Source organism: Loxodonta africana, chromosome 9 (assembly GCF_030014295.1).
Source record: "Loxodonta africana isolate mLoxAfr1 chromosome 9, mLoxAfr1.hap2, whole genome shotgun sequence".
Taxonomy (NCBI): Eukaryota; Metazoa; Chordata; class Mammalia; order Proboscidea; family Elephantidae; genus Loxodonta; species Loxodonta africana.
Genome location: NC_087350.1, coordinates 42,112,858 through 42,138,505, shown reverse-complemented (window position 1 = coordinate 42,138,505; position 25,648 = coordinate 42,112,858). Strand labels below are relative to the sequence as shown.

At 41.0% G+C, this 25,648-nt stretch overlaps 1 protein-coding gene across 1 annotated transcript in view; it reads left to right on the top strand.

The window, feature by feature from the left end:
• The first annotated feature begins 881 nt into the window (after window positions 1-881).
• Window positions 882-25,648, top strand: part of TJP2 (tight junction protein 2) — a 119,006-nt gene continuing 94,239 nt past the window's right edge. The window contains exon 1 of the mRNA XM_010587537.3: window positions 882-1,230. Coding sequence (XP_010585839.2) covers window positions 1,063-1,230 — 168 coding nt within the window. The 5' untranslated portion in view covers window positions 882-1,062. The remainder of the gene's footprint in view (window positions 1,231-25,648) is intronic.

The window sequence follows — 25,648 nt, the reverse complement described above, 5'->3', positions numbered from 1 at the left end:
TGATTTTCTAAAGTATCACTCATGGGTCATATTCTTTATTTTGTGAGCTAATCTGTTATTTAGCTAAAAGGTGACCTCAGGGGCTAGTTTTGGTTCAAGGCTTAAGGAGTATCTCAGGGCAGTAGTCTCGGGGAGTGCTGTATTCTCAGCCAGTCCCGTAAGTCTGTGCTGAGTATCTTTTAAACCTGAATGGTGACTTCTTAATAAGAACTGTTGCTCAGGATGACCCTCAAGTAGATTGAAGATGCCAGATTTTTACATAGTTTTCTCCAGTTTTTGAAGATTGAGGAACATTAGGGGCAGCAATTCCATTCCCAGGTATCTACCCAAGAGAAATGAAATGAAATGAAAACATACGCCACTTATATGGAAATGCACAGAGCAGCTTTATTCATAATAGCCACAAAGTGGAAACAAGCCAAATGTCCATTAAATGATGAATGGATAAGTAAAATACGGTATATCCATATATTGGGATATTATCTAGCCATAAAAAGAAATTAAGTACTGATAACTGATCTATGGTAGAACATGGATGAACCTTAAAAACGGTATGTGAAAGAATCTTTTGTGTCTACAAAAGGGCACATAGATATGATTCCATTTATATGAAATATCCAGAATAGACAAATCTGTAGAGACAGAAAAAGAGCCCTAGTAGCGTACTGGTTAAGTGCTGGGCTGCTAACCAAAAGGTCAGAGGTTGGAACCCACCAGAGAAAAGGATGCGGTAGTCTGCTTCTGTAAAGATTACAGCCTTGGAAACCCTATGGGGCAGTTCTGCGTGGTCCTATAGGGTCACTATGAGTTGGAAATTACTCCACAGCAGCTGTTTTTTTTTTTTTTTTTTTTATAGCGACAGAGAAAGTAGATTAGTGGTTTCTTAATGGGGTGGGGGTTAGGGGTGATGGCTAAGGGGTGCAGGGTTCTTTCTGGGGTCATTAAAATGTTCTAAAATTGATTGTGGTGATGGTTGCACAACTCTGAATATATGAAAATCCATACTATAAATGGATGCATTGCATGGTGTATGAATTTCAGTGCATTTCCTAGGATTCCACCATGCTAGTAATGACCATATTGGGTTTTAACAATACTGTCTTTTTCAGGGTGCGGAGCACCACCTTATTATCATCTCCTTGTGAGTGGGACTGGCACCCCAACCACACCACCAGGCACACGTTCTCCCCAAGACGTCAACCTGTCGTGGTAGACAGCCTACCTCACCAGGTACTTGCTTATTTGTCTCTTAGCCTAGTTACTGGCTTTTCTTCACCAAAAAGTTAATGTACATTATTTCACATCCTAGAAGTAATTAATGCCACCAGTTTCAGTGTTGTTGATATCAAAATATATTCAATATCGAGTAGACTGTTCACTAGCAAATAAAATTTAATTGTAATATACCTTTTATGGAAGAACACAAACATCCTATCTGCAGTTATGGTCTACTTTGATAGACATAACTTTTCCATGGTAGGTTGAATTTCATTGAGGACCTGCCTGGGTATAGCATACCCTCCTATGGTCCAGAACAAATGCCTAACTGTTAGGAAGGACAACATGATATTTTGGTGCCTGGGGTTGGAGGTCATTCTGGTACATCAAGTTTTTTCATTATCATTGTGTTGTGGAATTTTATAACAGTGGTAATCATTTTGCTAGAAGTATAAAAAGATATCAATCATACTGGCTTCTAAAGATTAATTATGTACTAGCTTTTAGCAAAAGAGCTAAAAGCAAGTATTATCTATTTATGGATTCAGTTTAAATACGAATTAAGTGAGATTTAAAAGGTATTAACTTTTATTTTAACAGATGTGGGAATGTATTTGTTCTTAGTTACACTTTAACCCTTGATTATAGGCCAGTCCACGGCTGGCTGGAATGGGGGTGGAAATTTTTTCATGTGCTGTTTGTATAATTCCTGTCTGTTTACGCTCTCACTCAGCCCAAGTCCAGTTACATGTAAGAGCTGAAGTTTAGGGGAGTGAGTGTGAGTGTGAGTAGCACACCCCAGAATGAATAGTAGAAAGTATTCAAATCCCAGTGCCTCCTAGTTGTGTGATATTTGGCAACTGTCTTAATGTTTCTGAGCCCCAGCTTCTTCATCTTTGAAATGGGAATGGTATGATGAAGTTAAATGAGTTCATGTATAGCAAGTACCTGGCACATATGGAGGCATTCCTGCAAGGCTTGGTCTTTTCAGTTGCCTCATATGCATGTGAAAGCTGAACAATGAAAAAAGAAGACAGAAGAAGAACTGATACAGTTGAATTGTGGTGTTGGCAAAGAATATTGAATATACCTTGGACTGCCAGAAGAACAAACAAATCAGTCTTAGAAGAAACACAAGTGAAATACTCCTTGGAAGCAAGGATGGCAAAAGTTCATCTTGCTTACCTTGGACACATCGTCAGGGAAGACTGATTGCTAGAAAGGGTCGTTGTGTTTGGTAAAGTAGAGGGTCAGTAGAAAAGAAGGAAACCCTCAGTGCGATGGGCCGACACAATAGCTGCTACAATGGAGTCAAACATAACAAAGACCATGGGGATGGAGCAGGACCAGGCAACATGTCGTTCTGTTACCCATAAGGTCTCCATAAGGTGGAGCTTACTCGATGGCTCCTAACAGCAATAGTAAGTTGTCCAAATGGGGGCACTTGAGCGGAGAAGTCCTTACATTCCACTGAGCTGACAGGGCTTGCAGTGGGTTTTGTTCACTGAGATGTTCTCTCCAGAAGGGATATTCCTGATACTAGATTTCTAGGTAAGATCTATTGATTTATTAGTCAAGTGAACAGGAGAGGCAGTGTGGAGTATCTCAAAAGGGATCGGAGCTGCATTGTCTGTTGGAGGGAAGGCCCTTTCTGACTCAGCCCAGCCGCTCCCATGTGTGAGTCCCTGCACTACTGACCACACGCCCTTCTGACTGCAGTTTGGTTTCCTGTCAGCACTTCATTCCGAGCTCTTTCATTTGTAAACACTTAAGCTTGAGTTTCTGGGATGGATTAACTTCAGGGGATCTTGGGTGGCAAGAGTTTTTCCCAGGGCATCCCACATCGCCCTAGTTTCAGATTCAACAAGCACTTATTAAAGGCCTTCTATTTATTTATGGGCCAGGTACGGGGCACGGTGCTTTCACACATGCTGTCTATCCTCACAACAACTCTGAGAGGAAGGCATTTCCTTTTTCAAAGAAGGAAACCGAGATTCAGAGGTTTTAAATGATTTCCCCATGGTTGCATAGCCCCTGACTTCTACATTCGGTTCATTTTACACAGCTGATTTCTGTACTAACTGAACAGAGCTTGAACACTTGACTCCTAAATTCGGAATAACAGGTTTTTCTCAAGGGCCAATTGTGTTAAATTGGTAGTGGCTGGCTGGAGTTAATTTTGAGGATTCCTAGGTGCTGTCCTATGAGTTGGAATCAACTCAATGGCCAGTGGGTTTGTTTGGTTTTTAGGTGCTGTCCAGGAGCCCTGGTGGTGCAATGGTTAAGGGCTTGAACCAACCAGCTGTTCCGAGGGAGAAAGATGCGGCAGTCTGTTTCAATGAAGATTTATAGCCTTGGAAACCCTATGAGAGCAGTTCTACTCTGTCCTACAGGGTCGCTGAGTCAGAATTCGATTTGTTGGCAATGGATTGGGTTGGTTGGGTTAGATGCTGTCCAATGTGTTGAGCACGAATGTCATGACTGACAAGCAATGTCTGGTACATACAGGTGGAGGAGCGAGCCTGCCCTTGACCTGAGGTTTACGACCATCAGCCTGTATCACTTCTGCCCTCCTTTACCATCTTGGCGTCTCCTCTGAAAAGCACTATTTGCCTGGGGCTTGCTTTCTTGCCACTTTAAGGGATTTTGAATATCTTTCTGATTTGGCAGAATCATCTTTGCCTTTTTATCTTCAGGAAGGATGCCAGGAGTTAGGGGATAGCTTCACTTTCTAGATGTGGATTTGCATTGTTAGGTAATTTAGATAAAGTTAAGGAAACCCTGGTGGCATAGTGATTAAGTGCTACGGCTGCTAACCAAAAGGTCGGCAGTTCAAATCCGCCAGGCGCTTCCTGGAAACTCTACGGGGCACTTCTGCTCTGTCCTAGAGGGTCACTATGAGTCGTAATCGACTTGACGGCAGTGGGTTTTTTGTTTGTTTGTTTATCATTGCCTCATCCCTAATATGGGCTTAGAAAAGTGAGTCGAAGGTGACAGCTTGAAAGTTTTAATTCTGTGCACCTCAGAGTCCCTCTGCAGTTCCCCCTTTCCTAGGGTCCCCTCAGTATATGGGGATACTCATGGAGGTCATGCCAGCAGCCCCTCCTAATACTGGAATTGGATCGACCCAGAGCCAAACCAAAAACCCATTACCATTGATTCCAACTCATAGTGACCCTATAGGACAGAGTTGAACTGCCCTATAGGGTTTCCAAGGAGCAGCTGGTGGATTCGAACTGCTGACCTTTTTGGTTAGCAGCCGTAGCTCTTAACCACTGTTTGCTACCAGGTCCCCAGACCCAGAGCAGTGGTTCTCAAACTTGAGCCGCATCAGAATCAGTTGGAGGGCTTGTTAAAACACAGATTCCTTCTGTTTCAGTCAGCCTGGGGTGAGATCTGAGAATTAGCATTTCTAACAAGTTCCTAGTTGGTGCTGATGCTGCTGGTCCCAGAATCACACTTTGAGAGCCACTAACTTGGAGAGGGAAGAGCCGTGGTAGCTCTTGGCGCTTGGCTGCTAACTGAAAGGTAGGCAGTTTGAACCCATCACCTGCTCTTCGGGAGAGAGATGTGGCAGTCTGCTTCTGTAAAGATTAAAGATTATAGCCTTGGAAACCCTATAGGGCAGTTCTACTCCTATAGGGTCGCTATCAACTTGACAGCAATGGGTTTGGTTTGGTTTTGGTTTAACCTGGAGAATTCACCATATACCAATTTGTAGTACTGTGTTGGCTTTCATGTTGTTGTGATGGTGGAAGCTATGCCACCAGGATTTCAATTATCTGGAGGATCACCCATGGTGGACAGGTTTCAGTGGAGTTTCTAGACTGCGAAAAGCCTGGCGATCTACTTCTGAAAATTAGCCAATGGAAAGCTTATGGATCACAAGAGAATTATTGCCAATACCGTGCTAGAAGAGTAGTAGCCCCCTCAGGTTGGAAGGCACTCAAAATACATAGTGGCCACAACAATGGACTTGAGTATACCAACCATTGTGAAGATGGCGCAGGACTGAGCAACGGTGTTTTCTCTTTTTCATGGGACCGCCATCAGTCAGAGCCAACTGAATGGCAACTAACAACAATAACAAGAACCCAGAGAGTACTTTTAACAGCTGGTTTAGAGCATGGGCTTGTTTACAGATGGTATGTGTGGCCAGCTTCCGCACCTGTGGTTAAACGATTCTTTCCTTAAACATTTAATGAGCACCTCATACAGCACTGCCTGAGGGAAATTTAGAGGAAAATGAAGGCTCTTCCCTGTAGGACCTTGGAGTCTAATTTAGAATCAGTAATTGCATTGCTGTTCGAAAGGGCTGTTCTCACCTTACCGTGGGAGGAGTAGTCAGGGGAGGCCTCCTGGACGAGGTGATATTTGAGAGGAAACCTGAGGATGAAAAGGAGTTAGCCAGGTGTATTAAAGGGAAAAGAAACTTACAAAGTAGAGACTGCCCATCAAAGGACCTGGAGATGCTGCGGTAAGCTAGAAGGAAAGTTAATCTTGTTTTCGGGAGAATTCTGAGATTCCTAAAATGAGGTATCAACATATAACAATGAAAGCTGTAGTTTATTTGAATGCTTATTGTTCAGCAGGTACTGTGCTAAACTCGTGACCTGCATTGTCTTGCCTAATCCTCATACCCACCCTTTGAGAGGCAGAGGAAGAAACAAGGGTTAGAGATTTTAGCAGGCTGCCCAAGTCACCTGGCTATTATGGCAACCACACAGGCTGGCCATTTTTGTAGGTCAAACACAGTTGAATGTGGCAACCTATTCATAAGGTTCAACTTAAAAAGTAGCAGGACTGGGACTCGTTGAGACCCAGGTTTGTCTGACTTCATAGCTATGCTCTTTCTCCAGTGTTCTACTAGCTTCTAGCATTTTCTTTGTTTCTGCCACATTTCCTCAAGGTTCGGTGGGAAAAGCACCGCTGTGGAGATTAGGGTGAAGACACTAGTCAGTTTCTGGTTCTTGAGTTTCTGGATAAGATACTCTTATATTTCAGTTTTTTAGCTGTTCTAAGGAGTCCCTGGGTACGCGCTCGGCTGCTAACCAAAAGATTGGAAGATCGAGTCAACCCAGAGGCACCTCGGAAGAAAGGCCTGGCAGTCTACTTCTGAAAAATCAGCCATTGAAAATCCTATGGAGCCCAGTTCTACTCTGACACACATGGAGTCACCATGAGTCAGCGTTGACTGTATAGCAGCTGGTTTTATCTGTCACAAGGAGACTGTTGGGAAATCAGTAGAGTGTACGAAACACGTAAAATTCATGAAAGAAAAAGGCTACATTTTTTTCAAGGTGATGATACTCATTTTGCTATTAAAATGTTAAAACGCCTGTAAATACACAGGTTATTTGAGTATAAATGTCCTACTCTTAATTTCCCTCCCAAACCAGCCTAAATGTTTTAAATACTGGGTCGGCCCTTACACTTGTGTTACAAATACATTTACTTGGAATTGTGTCAACATACAGGGATTCAACCAACTTAATGATCATCTAGCCATGGAACTTTCAGACAAGTAGTTGTGTCAGTACCCACACAATAATTCTGTATTTTCCTCTTTTAGCACTGAAAGTGAAAGAACAGCCCTTCAAATACTCATCTCCAAAGAGCTTATCATTTTAGCAATTCAAGCAAGCTTTTGAGAGGGGAAAAAAAAAAAATGAAAACTAGAGGGGTCTATTCTCATTTACTTTCTATGCTTTTGTTATAGCTGAACATGTTTCCCAGACAAAAATTGGAGTACATGGTTTACTCATGGAATCAACAAGACAAAGCATTGGCCATCTGGCCTATCTGTGGGGCTCTGAGGTGTCTGGACATATTAAGTATAGTACATAGATGAGTAATACTCAAGGTAGGTTATTTGGTGCAGTGACAAAGAGTTTTGAAACAAATTTAATTATACTCCTGCATGTTTAAAAGAATCCAGGCGTTGGTGAGTAGCGTCTAGGGTCTTAAAAACTTGTGAGAGGCCACCTAAGATACATCTTTCCCATCCCATCTGGGGCAAAGGAGAATGAAGAAAATCAAAGACACAAGGAATATGTTAGTCCAAAAGACTAATGGACCACATGAACCATAGCCTACACCAGGCTGAGCCCAGAACTAGATGGTGCCTGGCAACTGACAGGGATTATGATAGTGGGTTCCGGACAGAGTGGAAGAAAAAAATCTAGAACAAAATTCATACTCACGAAAAAAAACCAGACTTACTTCTCTGACAGAGACTGGAGGAACCCCCGAGACTATGGCTCCTGGACACCCTGCTAACTCAGAACTGAAGCCACTCCTGAAGTCCACCTTTCAGCCAAAGATTAGACAGGCCTATTAAGCAAACCCAGTGTGTCCATTGTTGAGCTCAATCATAGCAACGGTTGTGAGGATGGTGCAGGACTGGGCAGTGTTTCATTCTGTTGCATGTAGGGTCGCTATGAGTGGGAACCCACTTACCGACACCTAATAACAACAACATTAAACAAATAACACAGGTGAGGAACGTGCTTCTTAGTTCATTCAAGTATACGAGACCAAATGGGGAACACCTGCCCCAAAGCAAGGATGAAAAGTCAGGAAGGGACAGGAAAACTGGACAAATGGACACAGGGAACCCAGAGTGTAAAGGGGATTGCAACAAATGTCACAAAAGTTGTGTATAAATTTTTGAATGAGAAACTAATTTGCTCTGTAAACTTTCACCTAAAGCATAAAAAAAAAAAAAAGAAAAAGAAAAAGAATCCAGGACCTGAAAATTAAAAGATGACTAGGGGCTTATAGGAGCCCTAGTGGTGCAGTGTTTAAGAGCTTGGCTGCTAACCAAAAGGTCAGTAGTTCGAATCCACCAGCTGCTCCTTGGAAACCCCGTGGCGCAGTTCTACTCTATCCTATAGGGCCGCTGTGAGTCGGGATCAACTCAAGGGCAACAGGTTCAGGGTCTTGCAAGCCCAGAGCTCTGTCTCTCTCTCACTTTCACAGTCAAATTTGTTAAGATTTCTCTGTGATTCTTTATCCCTTTTCCTCACCACCACCGCCGGTTCTCCTCAACACTTCCTCCTCTACCCATTCCAGCCAAAGTAGCTGTCACGTACGGATCCGGTAACTGCTTTCAGGTATTCTATGTGCTAGGCGCATTGGTGGTTCAGTGGTAGAATTCTCACCTTCCAAGCCGGAGACTTGGGTTCAACTGAGGGCCAGTGCACCTCATGTGCAGCCACCTCTGTCTGTCAGTGGAGGCTTGCATGTTGCTGTGAGGCCAAACAGGTTTCAGTGGAGCTGATGAACTAGGAAGAAAGGCCTGGAGATCTACTTCTGAAAATTCAGCCAATGAAAACCCTATGGATTACAGTGGTCAGATCTGCTACCTATGATGGAGATGGAGCAGGACTGGGCTCGTTGTGCCTGGGGTCCCCATAAGTTGGGGGCCGACTCTTAGACAGGTAAAAACACCAGCATACCAATTCCAAAATCTTTAAAAAGAAGCATTTGTTCAGCAAATTATGGTTTATTCATACAAATGGAAAAGTGATGATATAAATCTATATTGCCATGAAAAGATAAGCCCTATTCTTATGTAGGAATTGTTGTTGGGTGCTGTCCTATCGATTCTGACTCCTAGCAACTCCGTGTGACAGAGGAGAATTACCCTATAGGATTTCCTTGGCTATAATCTTTACAAAAGCAGATCACCAGATTTTCTGCTTTGGAGCCTTTGGATGGGTTTGAAATGCCAATCTTTCCATTAGCAGCCAATCGCCTTGGTGGCGTGGTGGTTAAGAGCTCAGCTGCTAAACAAAGGGTCGGTAGTTTGAATCTACCAGCTACTTCTTGGAAACCCTATGGGGGGCAGTTGTACTCTGTCCTGTAGGATCGCTATGAGTTGGAATTGACTTCACGGCAACAGGTTTGATTTGGTTTTGTGGTTTAGTATAATCCCAGCTGTATACAGTTGTATCTTGCCTGCTTGTCTATGCATAGAAACACTTGGAAGACTACTCATCCAGTGACTGACAATGATGGTTCTGGATGGCAACATTTCAATTGCATTTACTTCTTTTTTTGTGATCTACGTCACAGCTGTATAAATAAATAGCTATCATTTATATAAAAATAACTGAAGCCCAAAAGTACGTGCAGGTGTGGGTTGTTGTAGTTAGGTGCTGTCGAGTCTGTTTCAAGTCGTAGCTACCTTATGTACAATCACCATCCTCACAATCGTTGTTATACTTGAGCCTACTGTTGCAGCCAGTGTGTCAGTCCATCTTGTTGAAAGTCTTCCTGTTTTTCACTGACTTTACCAAGCACCATGTCCTTCTCCAGGGACTGGTCCCTCCTGAAAACATGCCCAAAGTAAGTGAGACATATTCTCGCCATTCTTGGTTCTAAGGAGCATTCTGATTGTACTTGTTCCAAAACAGATTTGTTCATTCTTTTGGCAGTCCACGGTATATTCAATATTCTTCACTAATACCAGGATTCGAAGGTGTCAGTTCTTCAGCCTTCCTTATTCATTGTCCAGCTTTCCATGCATATGAGGCAACTGAAAACACCATGGCTTGGGTCAGGTGCACATCAGTCTTCAAGATGACATCCTTGCTTTTTAACACTTTAAAGAGGTCTTTTGCAGCAGATTTGCCCAATGCAATACATCTTTTGATTTCTTGACTGCTGCTTTCTTGGGTGTTGATTGTGGATCCAAGTAAAATGAAACCCTTGACAACTTCAATATTTTCTCAGCTTGTCATGATGTTGCTTATTGGTCCAGTTTAAGGATTTTTGTTTTATTTCGAGGTGTAATCCATACTGATCCTCATCAGTAAGTGCTTCAAGTCCTCTTCACTTTCAGCAAGCAATGTCGTGTCATCTGCATAATGCAGGTTGTTAATGAGTCTTCCTCCAATCCTGATGCCCTGTTCTTCTTCATATAGTTCAGTTTCTTGGATTATTTGCTCATCATACAGATTGAATAAATATGGTAAAAGGACACAACCCTGATGCACATCTATCTTGTCTTTAAACCACACAGTATCCCCTTACTCTGTTTGAATGACTGCCTCTTGACCCATGTACAGGTTCCTCATGAGCACACTTAAGTGTTCTGGAATTCCCATTTTTCAAAATGTTATCCATAATCTGTTATGATCCACACAGTCAAATGCCTTTGCATAGTCAATAATACACAGGTAAACAACTTTCTGGTATCCTCTGCTTTCAGCCAGGATCCATCTGGCAGCATCAGTGATACCCCTGGTTCCATGTCCTCTTCTGAATCCGGCTTGAATTTCTGGCAGTTCTCTGTCGATATACCGTGCAGCTGCTTTTGAGTGATCTTCAGCAAAATTTTACTTGCGTGTGACATTAATGATATTGTTTGATAATTTCTGCATTCTGTTGGATCACCTTTTTTGGGACTAGGCATAAATATGGATCTCTTCCAGTCAGTTTTCCAGGTAGCTGGTTTCCAGATTTCTTGCGATAGACGAGTGAGCACTTCCAGCGCTGCATCTTTTTTGTTGAAACATCTCAACTGGTATTCCGTCAAGTCCTGGAGGCTTGTTTGTAGCCAGTACCTTCGGTGCAGCTTGAACTTCTTCCTCAGTGCTATTGGTTTCTGACCATACGCTGCCTCCTGAAATGGTTGAACTTTGACCAATTCTTTTTTGTATAGTGACCGTGTGTATTCCTTTGATGCTACCTGTGTCATTTAATATTTTCCCTGTAGAATTCTTCAATATTGCAACTTGAGGCTTGAGTTTTTTCTTCAGTTCTTTCAGCTTGAAAAATGCCGAGTGTGTTCTTGCTTTTTGGTTTTCTAACTCCAGGTTTTTGTACATTTCATTATAATACTTTACTTTGTCTTCTCTAGCCTCCCTTTGAAATCTCCTGTTCAGCTCTTTTACTTTATCATTTCTTCCTTTTGCTTAGCTACTTGACATTCAAGAGCAAATTTCAGAGTCTCTTCTGACATCCATTTGCTCTTTTCTTTCTTTCCTTCTTTTTAATGACTTTTTGCCTTCTTCATGTATGATGTCCTTGATGTCATTCCACAACTTGTCTGGTTTTTGGTCATTAGTGTTCAATGCATCAAATCTTTTCTTGAGATGGTCTTTAAATTCAGGTGGGATATACTCAAGGTCATACTTGGGCTCTCATTGACTTGTTCTAATTTTCATCAATTTAACTTGAACTTGCATATGAGCAATTGCTGGTCTGTTCCACAGTTGGCACTTGGCCTTGTTCTGACTGATGATATTGAGCTTTTCCATCGTCTCTTTCCACAGATGTAGTTGATTTGATTCTTGTGTATTCCATCTGGTAAGGTCCATGTACATAATTGCCGTTTATGTTGTCCAGAAAAGTTATTTGCAATGAAGAGGTCGTTGGTCTTACAAAATTCTGTCACGAGATCTCTGGCATCATTTCTATACCAAGGCCGTGTTTTCCAAGTACTGATCCTTTGTCTTTGTTTCCAACTTTCACATTCCAATCACCAGTAATTAATGCATCCTGATTGCATGTTCAATCAATTTCAGACTTCAGAAGTTAGTAAAAATCTTCAATTTCTTCATCTTTGGCCTCAGTGGTTAGTGTGTAAACTTGAATCACAGTTGTATTAACTGGTCTTCCTTGTAGGTGTATGAATATTATCCTATCACTAATAGTGTTGTACTTCAGGATAGATCTTGAAATGTCCTTTTTCATGATGAATGCAATGCCATTCCTCTTCAGGTTGTCATTCCCAGCATAGTAGACCATATGATTGTCCAATTCAAAATGGCCAATCCCAGTCCATTTCAGCTCACTAATGCCTAGGATATCGATGTTTATGTGTTCCATTTCATTTTCGTTGATTTCCAATTTCCCTAGATTCATACTTTTTACATTGCACGTTATGATTATTAATTGATGTTTGCAGCTGTTTCTTCTCATTTGGGTTGTGCCACATCAGCAAATGAAGATCCCAAAAGCTTGACTCCATCCACGTCATTAAGGTCTACTCTACCCTTGGAGGCAGCTCTTCCCCAGTTGTATTTTGAGTGTCTTCCAATCTGAGTGGCTCCTCTTCTGCCATTATGTCTGACAGTGTTCTGCTGCTATTCATAAGGTTTTCAGTGGCTAATTCTTCTCAGAAGTACACTGCCAGGTCCTTCTTCCTAGCCTGTCTTAGTCTGGAAGCTCAGGTGAAACCTGTCCACCATGGGTGACCCTGCTGGTATTTGAATACTGGTGGTATAGCTTCCAGCATCACAGCAACACCCAAGCCCCTCCAGTATGACAAGCTGACAGACATGTGGGGACATGTGTGGGTATATACACACATACATGTCAATACCCACTAAAACCACGATAAACATAGCAAAAAGAATTGTAAGACGAGACCCTTGCTTTTGTAAACCAAAGACAGCACTTTGCAAATGGAGAATTTTTTTTTTTTTAATAATTTTTATTGTGCTTTAAGTGAAAGTTTACAAATCAAGTCAGTCTCTCACACAAAAACCCATATACAACTTGCTACACACTCCCAATTACTCTCTCCCTAATGAGACAGCCTGCTCTCTCCCTCTACTCTCTATTTTCGAGTCCATTTCACCAGCTTCTAACCCCATCCACCCTCTCATCTTCCCTCCAGGCAGGAGATGCCAACATAGTCTCAAGTATCCACCTGATCCAAGAAGCTCACTCTTCACCAGGATCCCTCTCCAACCCATTGTCCAGTCCAATCCATGTCTGAAGAGTCGGCTTTGGGCATGGCTCCTGTCCTGGGCCAACAGAAAGTCTGGGGGCCATGACCACCAGTGTCCTTCTAGTCTCAGTCAGACCATTAAGTCTGGTCTTATGAGAATTTGGGTTCTGCATCCCATGCTCTCCTGTTCCCTCAGGGGTTCTCTGTTGTGTTCCCTGTCAGGACAGTCATGGGTTGTAGCCGGGCACCATCTAGTTCTTCTGGTCTCAGGATGACGTACTTGCTGGTTCACATGGCTCTTTCTGTCTCTTGGGCTCGTAATTGCCTTGTGTCCTTGGTGTTCTTCATTCTCCTTTGTTCCAGCTGGGTTGAGACCAATTGATGCATCTTAGATGGCTGCTTGCTAGCATTTAAGACTCCAGATGCCACTCTTCAAAGTGGGATGCAGAATGTTTTCTTAATAGATTTTATTATGCAAATTGACTTAGATGTCCCCTGAAACCATGGTACCCAGACCCCTGCCCCTGCTATGCTGGCCTTCGAAGCATTTAGTTTATTCAGGAAACTGCTTTTGGTTTAGTTCAGTTGTACTGACCTCCCCTGTATTGTGTGCTGTCTTTCCCTTCACCTAAAGTAGTTCTTATCTACTATCTAATTAGTGAATGCCGCTCTCCCACCCTCCTCCCTCCCCTCTCTTGTAACCATGAAAGAATGTTTTCTTCTCAGTTTAAACTATTTCTCAAGTTCTTATAATAGTGGTCTTATACAATATTTGTCCTTTTGCAATTGACTAATTTCACTCAGCATAATGCCTTCCAGATTCCTCCACGTTATGAAATGTTTCACAGAGTCCTCACTGTTCTTTATCGATGCGTAGTATTCCACTGTGTGAATATACCATAATTTATTTATCCATTCATCCGTTGATGGGCGTCTTGGCTGCTTCCATCATTTTGCTATTGTAAACAGTGCTGCAATAAACATGGGTGTGCATATATCTGTTCGTGTAAAGGCTCTTATTTCTCTAGGGTATATTCCGAGGAGTGGGATTGCTGGATCGTATGGTAGTTCTATTTCTAGCTTTTTAAGGAAGCACCAAATTGATTTCCAAAGTGGTTCTACCATTTGACATTCCCACCTGCAGTGTATAAGTGTTCCAATCTCTCCACAGACTCTCCAACATTTATTATTTTGTGTTTTTTGGATTAATGCCAGCCTCGTTGGAGTGAGATGAAATCTCATTGTAGTTTTGATCAGCATATCTCTAATGGCTAATGATCGTGAACATTTCCTCATGTATCTGTTAGCTACCTGAATGTCTTCTTTAGTGAAATGTCTATTCATATCTTTTGCCCATTTTTTAATTGGATTATTTCTCTTTTTGCAGTTGAGTTTTTGCAGTATCATGTAGATTTTAGAGATCAGGTGCTGATTGGAAATGTCATAGCTAAAAACTTTTTTCCAGTCTGTAGGTAGTCTTTTTACTCTTTTTATGAAGTCTTTGGATGAGCATAGGTGTTTGATTTTTAGGAGCTCCCAGTTATCTAACTCCTAAAAATCAAACACCTATGTTTTTTTCCCCGTTATCTAGTTTTTCTTCTACATTCTTTATAATGTTTTGTATACTGTTTATGCCATGTATTAGGGCTCCTGACGTTGTCCCTATTTTTTCTTCCATAGTCTTTATCATTTTAGGTTTTATATTTAGGTCTTTGATCCATTTTGAGCTCGTTTTCGTGCATGGAGTGAGGTATGGGTCTTGTTTCATTTTTTTGCAGATGGATATCCAGTTATGCCAGCACCATTTGTTAAAAAGACTGTCTTTTCCCCATTTAACCCTTTTGGGCCTTTGTCAAATATCAACTGCTCGTATGTGGTTGGATTTATGTATGGATTCTCAATTCTGTTCCATTGGTCCATGTATCTGTTGTTGTACCAGTAGAAGGCTGTCTTGACTACAGTGGAGGTATGATAGGTTCTAAAATCAGGTAAAGTAAGGCCTCCCACTTTGTTCTTCTTTTTCAGTAATGCCTTATTTATCCGGGGCCTCTTTCCCTTCCATATGAAGTTGGTGATTTGTTTCTCCATCTCATTAAAGAATGTCCTTGGGATTTGGATCGGAATTGTGTTAAATGTATAGATCGCTTTTGGTAGAATAGACATTTTTACAATGTTAAGTCTTCCTATCCACGAGCAAGGTATGTTCTTCCACTTATGTAAGTCTCTTTTGGTTTCTTGCAGAAGTGTTCTATAGTTTTCTTTGTATAAGTCTTTTACATCTCTGGTAAGATTTATTCCTAAATATTTTATCTTCTTGGGGATTACTGTAAAAGGCATTGATTTGGTGATTTCCTCTTCAATGTTCTTTTTGTTAGTGTAGAGGAATCCAACTGATTTTTTTATGTTTATCTTATATCCCGATACTCTGCTGAACTCTTCTATTAGTTTCAGTAGTTTTCTGGAGGATTCCTTAGGGTTTTCCGTGTATAAGATCCTGTCATCTGCAAATAGAGATACTTTTACTTCTTCCTTGCCAATCTGAATGCCCTTTATTTATTTATTTAGCCTAATTTCTCTGGCCAGGACTTCCAGCACAGTGTTGAATAAGAGTGATGTGAAAGGGCATCCTTGTCTGGTTCTCGATCTCAGTGGGAATGTTTTCAGGCTCTCTCCATTTAGGGGGATGTTGGCTATTGGCTTTGTAAAAATGCCCTTTAGTATGTTGAGCAATTTCCCTTCTATTCCTATTTTGCTGAGAGTTTTTATCATGAACGAGTGTTGAACTTTATCAAATGCCTTTTCTGCATCAATTGATAAAATCCTGTGATTCTTGTCTTTTGTTTTATTTATATGATGGATTACATTAATTTTTTTTCTAATATTGAACCATCCCTGCATAAAAAAAAAAACTTTTTTTTTTATGCATACCTGGTATGAATCCCACTTGGTCATGGTGAATTTTTTTTTTTTTTGATATGTTGTTGAATTCTATTGGCTAGAATTTTGTTGATGATTTTTGCATCTACATTCATGAGGGATATAGGTCTATAATTTTCTTTTTTTTGTGGTGTCTTTACCTGCTTTTGGTATCGGGGATATGGTGGCTTCATAGAATGAGTTTGGTAGTATTCCGTCCTTTTCTATGCTCTGAAATACCTTTAGTAGTAGTGGTGTTAAGTCTTCTCCGAAAGTTTGGTAGAACTCTGCAGTGAAGCCATCCGGACCAGGGTTTTTTTTGTTGGGAGTTTTTTGATTACCTTTTCCATCTCTTGTTATTGGCCTATTTAGTTGTTCTACCTCTGTTTGTGTCAATTTAGGGAGGTAGTGTGTTTCTAGGAATTCATCCATTTCTTCTAGGTTTTCAAATTTTTTTGAGTATAGTTTTTCATAGTAATCTGATATGATTCTTTTAGTTTCAGTTGGGTGTGTTGTAATATCACTCTTCTCTTTTCTTATTCGGGTTATTTGCTTCCTCTCCTGTTTTTCTTTTGTCAGTTTGACCAGTAGTTCATGAATTTTGTTGATTTTTTTCAAAAAACTAGCTTTTGGTCTTGTTAATTCTTTCAATTGTTTTTCTGTTTTCTATTTCATTTAGTTCAGCTCTAATTTTTATTATTTGTTTTCTTCTGGTACCTGTGGGTTTCTTTTGTTGCTCTTTTTCTAGTTGTTCAAGTTGTAGGGATAATTCTTTGATTTTGGCCCTTTTTGGATGTGTGCATTTATTGATATAAATTGGCCTCTGAGCACCACTTTTGCTGTGTCCCAAAGGTTCTGATAGGAAGTGTTTTCATTCTCATTGGGTTCTCTGAATTTCTTTATTCCATCCTTAATGTCTTCTATAATCCATTCTTTTTTGAGCAGGGTATTATTCAGTTTCCAAGCGTTTCATTTCTTTTCCTTGCTTTTTCTGTTATTGATTTCCAGTTTTATGGCCTTATGGTCAGAGAAGATGCTTTGTAATATTTCAATGTTTTGGATTCTGCTAAGGCTTGCTTTATCACCTAATATGTGGTCTATTCTAGAGAATGTTCCATGTGCACTAGAAAAGAAAGTATAGTTGGTTGCTGTTGGGTGGAGTGTTTTGTATATGTCTGTGAGGTCAAGTTGGTTGATTGTGGCATTTAGATCTTCCGTGTCTTTATTGAGCTTTTTTCTGGATGTCCTGTCCTTCACCGAAAGTGTTGTGTTGAAGTCTCCTACTACTATTGTGGAGCTGTCTATCTCACTTTTCAATGCGGATCTGATAGTTTGTTTTATGTATCTTGCAGCCCTGTCATTGGGTGCATAAATATTTAATATGGTTATATCTTCTTGGTGTGTTGTCCCTTTAATCATTATATAGTGTCCTTCATTATCTTTTCTGATGGATTTAACTTTAAAGTGTATTTTGTCAGAAATTAATATTGCCATTCCTGCTCTTTTTTGATTGTTGTTTGCTTCATATATTTTTTTCCATCCTTTGAGTTTGAGTTTGTTTGTGTCTCTAAGTCTAAGGTGTGTCTCTTGTAGGCAGCATATAGACGGATCTTGTTTTTTAATCCATTCTGCCACTCTCTGTCTCTTTATTGGTACATTTAGTTCTTTTGCATTCAGGGTAATTATGGAGAAGTATGAATTTAGTGCTATCATTTTGATGTCTTTTTTTGTGTGTCGACAGTTTCTTTTTCCCACTTGATTTTATGTGCTGAGTGGATTTTCTTTATTTATTGTTCTTTCCTCATATTTGTTTTTGTTGATTTTGTTTCTGTTGTGTCTGTATTTTTACCTTGTATTTTATTTTGATGAGTAGGATAGTTTGTCTCCTTTGTGGTTACCTTATTATTTACCCAAATTTAAAACTAACTTTTATGTCTTTGCATCGCCATATCTTCCTCTCCATATGGAAGGTGTATGATTACATTTCTTAGTCCCTCTTTATTATTTTAATGTTGTCTTTTATATAATAACATCGCTGTTACTCTGTTTTGGCTCTTTTTTTTTGTTTAAATAGTGTTGCTTTTTTTTTGACTTCCCTGTCTGGGTTGACTTCTGGTTGCTCTACCCAGTGTTCTAGTCTTGGGTTGATACCTGATATTATTGATTTTTCTAACCAAAGAACTCCCTTTAATATTTCTTGTAGTTTTGGTTTGGTTTTTACAAATTCCCTAAACTTGTGTTTATCTGGAAATGTCTTAATTTCACCTATATTTAAGAGACAGTTTTGCTGGATATATGATTCTTGGCAGGCAATTTTTTCCTTCAGTTTTTTAAATATGTCATCCCATTGCCTTCTTGCCTGCATGGTTTCTGCCGAGTAGTCCGAGCTTATTCTTATTGGCTCTCCCTTGTAGGTGACTTTTCTTTTATCCCTCGCTGCTCTTATAATTCTCTCTTTATCTTTGGTTTTGGCAAGTTTGATTATAATATGTCTTGGTGACTTTCTTTTAAGATCTTCCCTATGTGGATTTGATGAGCATCTTGGATAGATATCTTCTCATTTTTCACAATATCGGGGAAGTTTTCTGCCAACAAATCTTCAACAATTTTCTCTGTATTTTCTGTTGTCCCTCCTTGTCTTGGTACTCCAGTCACTCGTAGGTTATTTCTCTTGATAGAGTCCCACATGATTCTTAAGATTTCTTCATTTTTTTAAATTCTTTTATCTGATTTTTCTTTAAATATATTAGTGCCAAGTGATTTATCTTCGAGCTCAGAAATTCAAGCTTCTACTTGCTCAGTTCTGCTCCTCTGACTTTCTATTGAGTTGTCTAATTCTGTAATATTTTTGTTAACCTGAATTTCTGATTGCTGTCTGTCTATGGATTTTTCCAGCTTATTAAACTTTTCATTATGTTTGTGAATAATCTTCCTAATTTCTTCAGTTGCTTTATCTGTGTGTTTCTTGGCTTGTTCTGCGTATTGCCTCATTTCCTTCCTGATGTCTTGAAGGGTTTCTGTATATGAAACTTTTATATTCTGCATCTGGTAATTCCAGGAGTGCACTTTCATCCAGAAGATCCCTGGATTCTTTGTTTTGAGAGCCTGTTGAGGTGATCATGATCTGTTTCTTTATGTGACTTGATATTCACTGTTGTCTCCAAGCCATCTGTGAGTTATTGTGTTAGTTTATGCTTGATTACTGTGTCCTAGTTGCTTGCTTTGTTTTGTTTTGGTATACCCCTATGGGTTGCTTGAGTGAGCTAGCTTGATTATTTTCGCCTATGGAGCTCTGGTGTCCTGTCCCCATCTGGCTAGAACTGTTATCAGGTATATCAGTCTAGGAATCCATCCAGTTTTCTTGTATGAATTCAGCTCAGGTTTCCAGGTGGCTGATCACCAAGTATGTGGTACAGGCTCTGTCATACATTCTTAGAGGGGCAGGGGTGATTGGCGTATATACCAGTTTCTGATTGCAGCACGGGGTCACGCTCTGAACAAGGCAGGAGGCTGTGAACTGACCCCCAAGTGTCTCTGAGGAAAATACGTCTCTGTTCCCTAGAGCGTGCTGGTAGGTGGGTTCTGCAGAGGGACCATGGGCGCCCAAAGTTTTTGGTTGTAAGGACTGGGAGGTACCAGTTACCTTTGGACCCCTGTCGCGGGTGGCTGGGTGACCTGAGTGGAGCTACCAGTCCTTAGGTCCGTGATGTGGATAGGTGAGGACCTTGTTTAATAGGCAAAGCAATGTCAAATGTCAAACACTCACCTCTCCACTGCCCAGCTGAAATGGTTGAAGTCTGCCAACCAAGGGCCTATTCTCCTGAAATAGGCCCACACAGGTTCATGCAGAAGGGAAAGGTGCTCAAGGCCAGAGATGGTTTATGCCTGGACAAGAGCTGCTTCTGTCCTGAGCTCCCCTGGTTAACAGAGCTAGCAAATTATCTTTTCCCTCCGTTGCAAATTTTTTCCTTCCCCAAGGCCAGGAGGATGGCCCTAGGTGCTCACCAGGGTCTATCTCAGGCCCAGGGATTCAGCTGCTGAAGCCGGCTTGCAGGTGGGGGGGCACTGTAAAATATACGCAAATGCTTAGCTTTTGCCAAGCGTACCGTTCTCCTCAGGTTCCCAAGGTGTGAGTAGGCTGTGTGGCTGGCTGCTTCTTCCTGAGGAAACTGCAGCCGAACGCTAGTACCGGCCAGCCATTGCTGTTGCCGCCACTCTGGGAATGATGCCTGAGGGCTCCCTGTGATTCAAGTCCGGTAACTCCTCTCCACTTCTGAACGGTCTCTTCCTCCCCCTGCCCCGCAGTTCATTGTCTAAGCTTGCCTTTGATGCTGAAGCCTCTCAGCTTGTCACAAATATACTTGTTTCACTTGTTTTTTCGGGTCTTTGTTGTAAAGAGGGTTCGCCAGAAGCGTCTGTCTATTCCGCCATGTTAGCTCTGCCTCTGAATTATTTTTTGACCTGCAAATATTTACCTACCTTCAAAACTGTCATCTTCCTGCCTGTGTTAGAGGATTATAACCATGTCCCTCTAGTAGTATTTCTCAGACTTCTTATGGTGATTAGCACCAGGGGGTGCATGCTCAAAATATAAACTCCCCAGGTCCCTCCCCAGACTCACTGAATCAGAATCTCCTTGGAGTGACCTGGACGCTCAGTTGTTAACCAGGGCCCCAGGTGGTTCTTATGACCAGAGAAATTTAGGATGCTGTCCTACAGAACTGTAAACGTTATGACCCACATTTTCAATTTTTATTGAATGTCTCCTGGAAGTGCCCTTTCAAGTCCAGCTTCCTTTGTTTTAAGAGGCACAAGCTATGGGGAATATCTAGCTCAATTGGCACGACATAGTTTATAAAGAAAATGTTCTACATTCTACTTTGGTGAGTAGCGTCTGGGGTCTTAAAAGCTTCTGAGCAGCCACCTAAGATACTTCACTGGTCTCATTTCGTCTGGCACAAGGGAAAAAGAAGAAAACCGAAGACACAGGGGAAGATTAGTCCAAATGACTAATGGACCACAGGTATACAACTTACACCAGACTGAGTCCAGCACAACTAGATGGTGCCCGGCAACCACCACTGACTGCTCTGACAGGGATCACAATAGAGGGTCCGGGACGGAGCCAGAGAAAAACGTAGAACAAAATTCTAACTCACACACACACACACACACAAAAGATCAGACTTACTGGTCTGACAAAGACTGGAGAAACCCCGAAAGTATGGCCCCCAAACAGACTTATAGCTCAGTAATGAAGTCACTCCTGAGGTTCACCCTTCAGCCAAAGATTAGATACACCAGCTCAGGGGTAAGGATAAGAAGGCCAGAGGGGACAGGAAAGGTGGTAATAGGGAAGCTGAGGTCGATAGGGGGAGAGTGTTGACATGTCATGGGGTTGGCAACAAATGTCACAAAACAATGTGCGCTAATTGTTTAATGAGAAGCTAGTTTGTTCTGTAAACCTTCATCTGAAGTACAAAAAAAAAAAATAGTAGTTAAACACACACACACACACACACACACACACACAAAAGGCCTGAGGTAATTTGCATGGCTGCCTCTGAAAGAGTATCTGTTGGCAGCTTTTCCCTAAGGCCCTTTCAGATCTGAAAATTCTTTGAGAATCTAGGAGACTCTTCAACAACAGTAATCCGTGTCATTCAGGGATACAGAATTCTTAGGGATAGAGAATTCTGGTAATTCTTTTTAAGTGATTCAGGCGTTGTCAGACACCCTCCAGTTTCCCTGGAGGACTGTGTGTCTCATGAGGACAGTCCCCTGGGCCTCCCTCACCTTAGATTCCTTCCCTTACTAGTGACATGACGGCATTTTTTAAATTACCTTTTTAAAAAAATTGTGGTAAAAACATATACACCAAAGTATTTGCCAATTCAATAATTTTTACATGTATAATTCAGTCACTTCAATTATATTCTTCGTGTTGTTCAATCATTATCACTATTCTCTTCTGAATTATTCTGCCTCCATCAACAGAAACCCTGTACTCCTTAACCAATAACTCTGTGCCCCTAAAACAAAAGACAAAAGAAAAGAAAACAACAACAAAAAAAAACCAGTTGCTGTCAAGTTGATTCCAACTCATAGTGACCCTGTAGGACTGAGTAGAACTGCCCCATCGTGTTTCCAAGGAGCATCTGGTGGATTCGAACTGCTGATGTTTTGGTTAGCAGCCAAGCTCTTAACCAATGCCCCACCAGGGGTCCTGGTAACCACTAATAAGCTTTGGTTTCTATGGATTTGTCTACTTCATGTAAGTACGATCATACAGTATTTGTCCTTTTGTGACTGACTTATCGTGTAATGTTTTCAAGGTTCATCCGTGTTGAAGGATGCATCGGGACTTCATTTCCCTTTATGGCTGACTAATATTACATTGTATGGATATGCCACATTTTGTTTATCCATTTATCTGCTGATGGAGAGGGCATTTTAGTTAATAACATTGTTGACTTATTAGAGTCTTTTTACTAAAGTATTTTTTTAGGGGAAGGGAGCTCTGAAATTCTGTTAGATATCGGAATCTTATTTGAATCAGGGAATCTAATTAAATGGCTGAGCAGGTGGAATCAGATTGTGTTTTGGCATTTACCGTTTTAATATTCACAAGTTTGATCCCTCAAAATAGTTTGAGTGAAACTCACTTTAATTTCTGTACGCAAGAAAACCCTCACGGGTGCTGCTAAAAGGAACTAAAAAGAAAACAAGGACAACAACAAAAAAAAACTACCTTTCCCTTGACTCCGTTCAATTGTCTTATGGTACTAGAGGCAATAAATACAGGAGCCAGAGAGCAGTGAAGAGAAGGGGCTTTGAATCTGACAGACCTGATTTTGGAATCTGCCCCTTCCTTCTACTCGGTGATGACCTTGGGTAAGCTGCTTTCCATCTCTGAAGCGCTGTTTCCTCATCCATAAAGCAAGGATGATAAAATCTAATATTCAGAGTTGCTGTATTTACATTACATGAGTTAAAATAGTTTATAAAGCAGTAATAATCAAAACAGCATGGTAGTGGTTGAAGGATAGACATGTTAACTCGTTGCCATTGAGCTGATTCTGACTCATAGCTACCCTATAGAACAGAGTAGAGCTGCCCCACAGGGTTTCCAAGGAGGGGCTGGTGGATTTGAACTGCCAGCCTTTTGGTAAGCTGCTGAGCTCTTAACCACTGTGCCGCCAGGAATCTGTGTAGACATATAGACCAATGGAATAGAATTGAGACTTCAGAAATAAATCCGTATATGTATACAATTTATTTTTTTCTTTTTTTTATTGTGGTGAAAATATACATAAAATATACTCCATCTCAACAATTTCCACACATACACTTCAGTCAGTTGATTTTTGACCATGGTGCCTAGTCCATTCAATGGGGAAAGAATAATCTCTCAATAAATGGTGCTGGGACAACTGGATCTCCACCTGCAAAAGGATGAAGTTGGACCCATGCCTCACACCATATATGAAAATGAACTCAAAATGGATTCATGACCTAAACATAAGAACTAAAACTGTTAAACTCTTAGAAGAAAATATAGGGGTAAACCTTCAAGGCCTATATACACTTCCTTATTATAATTTTAAATGATGCCTTGATATGCCGATTAAGTTGATTTACTGTAATTTAATAGCCCTTCATCATTGAACATTGGTGGTTTCCTTCCGTCATTATTGTAAATAGGCATGTAGTAAACTGCTGCCTCACCCCTGTACTCTAACCTCCAGTCTCATCATTCCATTGAAACCACTCTTGCCATGAAAAGCAGGGGTCTTCTACTTAGTGAGCATCTTCAGTTCTTATCTTAATTGGTTTCTTCGAAGTTCCGTGCTATTGGCTCCTCTCCCCTTGAAGTTCATTCTTCCTTTAGCTTGTTGGATACTCTTCTCCAGAAGGTTTTTTATTCTCTTTCTACTGGTTCCTCTTTGGTCTCTGTTCTAGAAGTTTGAGCTTGCTTCCTAAATATTGATATTGCTCCCTATCCTTAGTCTTCTCTTGCCTCAATTGGCATCATGTCTCTCGATAGTCTCATCACCTCCCATGGCTTCAAGTTTCGTAATACATTGATGATTCTCTAATTCCTTCCTTCACCCCAAATCTCTCGACCCAAATACTCATCAACATAGTTGTTATTAGCTGCCATTGAATCAGCCCCAGACTCATGGTGACCCCCACACACAACGGACAAAATGTTGCCCAGTCCTGCACCATCCCCATGATTGGTTGTGGATCAGACTGTTGTGATTCATAGGATTATCATTCGCTGATTTTTGGAAGTAGATCACCGGGCCATTCTTCCTAGTCTGTCTTAGTCTGGGTGCTCTGCTGAAACCTGTTTAACATCGTAACACACAAGCCTCCACTGATAGATGGGTGGTAGCCACGTATAAGGTACACTGGCTGGGAATTGAACCTGGGTTTCCTGCGTTGGAGGCAAGAATTCTACCACTGAACCACCACTGCTTCATCCAGGCACATAGGAGGCACTTCTTAAATTATGGAATATTTCCCCCTGGACGCACAGGCCCTTAAAACAATCAGTGCATGACTAAATTTATCATCCTTCGTTAAGCCCCTCCCAAGACCTGCTCCTACGGCCGTGTTATCTATTTTGGTCAAAGGCACTGTCATCTCCTTAGTCAAGTAATCCAGAAACCTGAGAGTCATCTTAGACTCACTTCCCTCTTCCTTGCCCCTATATGTAATATCAAGTAGTCATCTAGCCCTGCTGATCCCACTTCCTTCATTTTTCTTGAATTGACTCCCTTTTGTCTAACTTCATAGCCACGTCATCTCTCACCTGTATTCCCACAACAATGCATTTTTTGCTGGTCTCGTCATTCTTACTGAATAACCCCTCACCATTACCTTCAGACCCATCTTCCTCAAAGTAGACAGAGTGACTTTTATAAATTGACAGTCTGATCTCACTTCTACCGTGTTCAGGGCACAGTTCTTGCTTGCCTGGGCAACCTCTCCTCCCACTACCTCAAGAGCAAGCTTGTGGTCTTTCTCTCTCTCTCTTTTTTCATTGTGGTAAATATATATAGGTAACAAAACATTTGTCATGTCAATAATCTCCACACGTACAGTTCAGTGAAATTATGTTCATCAAGTTGTTCAACCATCACTGTTACCAGTTTCTAAATTTTTCCATCACCTTTAGGCCTGTAGTCTCTTCATTCCTTGTTTTTCCATGTTATTTATTCCTTTCACCTAGAAAGCTTTTCCACCTTTTTGTTTCACAAACTCATTCCTACAGCTTCTTTAAAATGCTTTAGCCATGCATCCCTCCCTGTCCCCCATCTCTGGAACGCTTTCCCTAAATCCCATCCCCTTAACTTGGGTGAGAAGCCCTCCTGAGAGCACCTAGAGCATCCTGAGCCTGTCAGAAATCTCTGCACACACAGTTTCTCATTATTTACTTGATTGATATACTACTACAATAGACCGAGCTCCCTGAGGTGAGAGTCTTTTATCAGGAGATTATGGTTTGACAGAAGGTGCTTCTCAAGTACCTGTGGGATTGAACCACTCAAATCAAACCCATGGTGACCCTGTAGGACAGAATAGAACTGTCCCATAGGGTTTCCAAGGCTGTAATCTTTATGGAAGCAGACCGTTGCATTTTTCTCCTTCAGAGTGGCTGGTGGGTTCGAACCACCGACATTTTGGTTAGCACCCAAGTGCTTAATCACTGTGCCACCAGGGCTCTTTTGTTGGAATGAAGTTCTTTGGATAAACAAATTCAAGGAGTGGAATTAAAATGTGCAATCCACATGCAAAAAATATATACTAATAAATTGT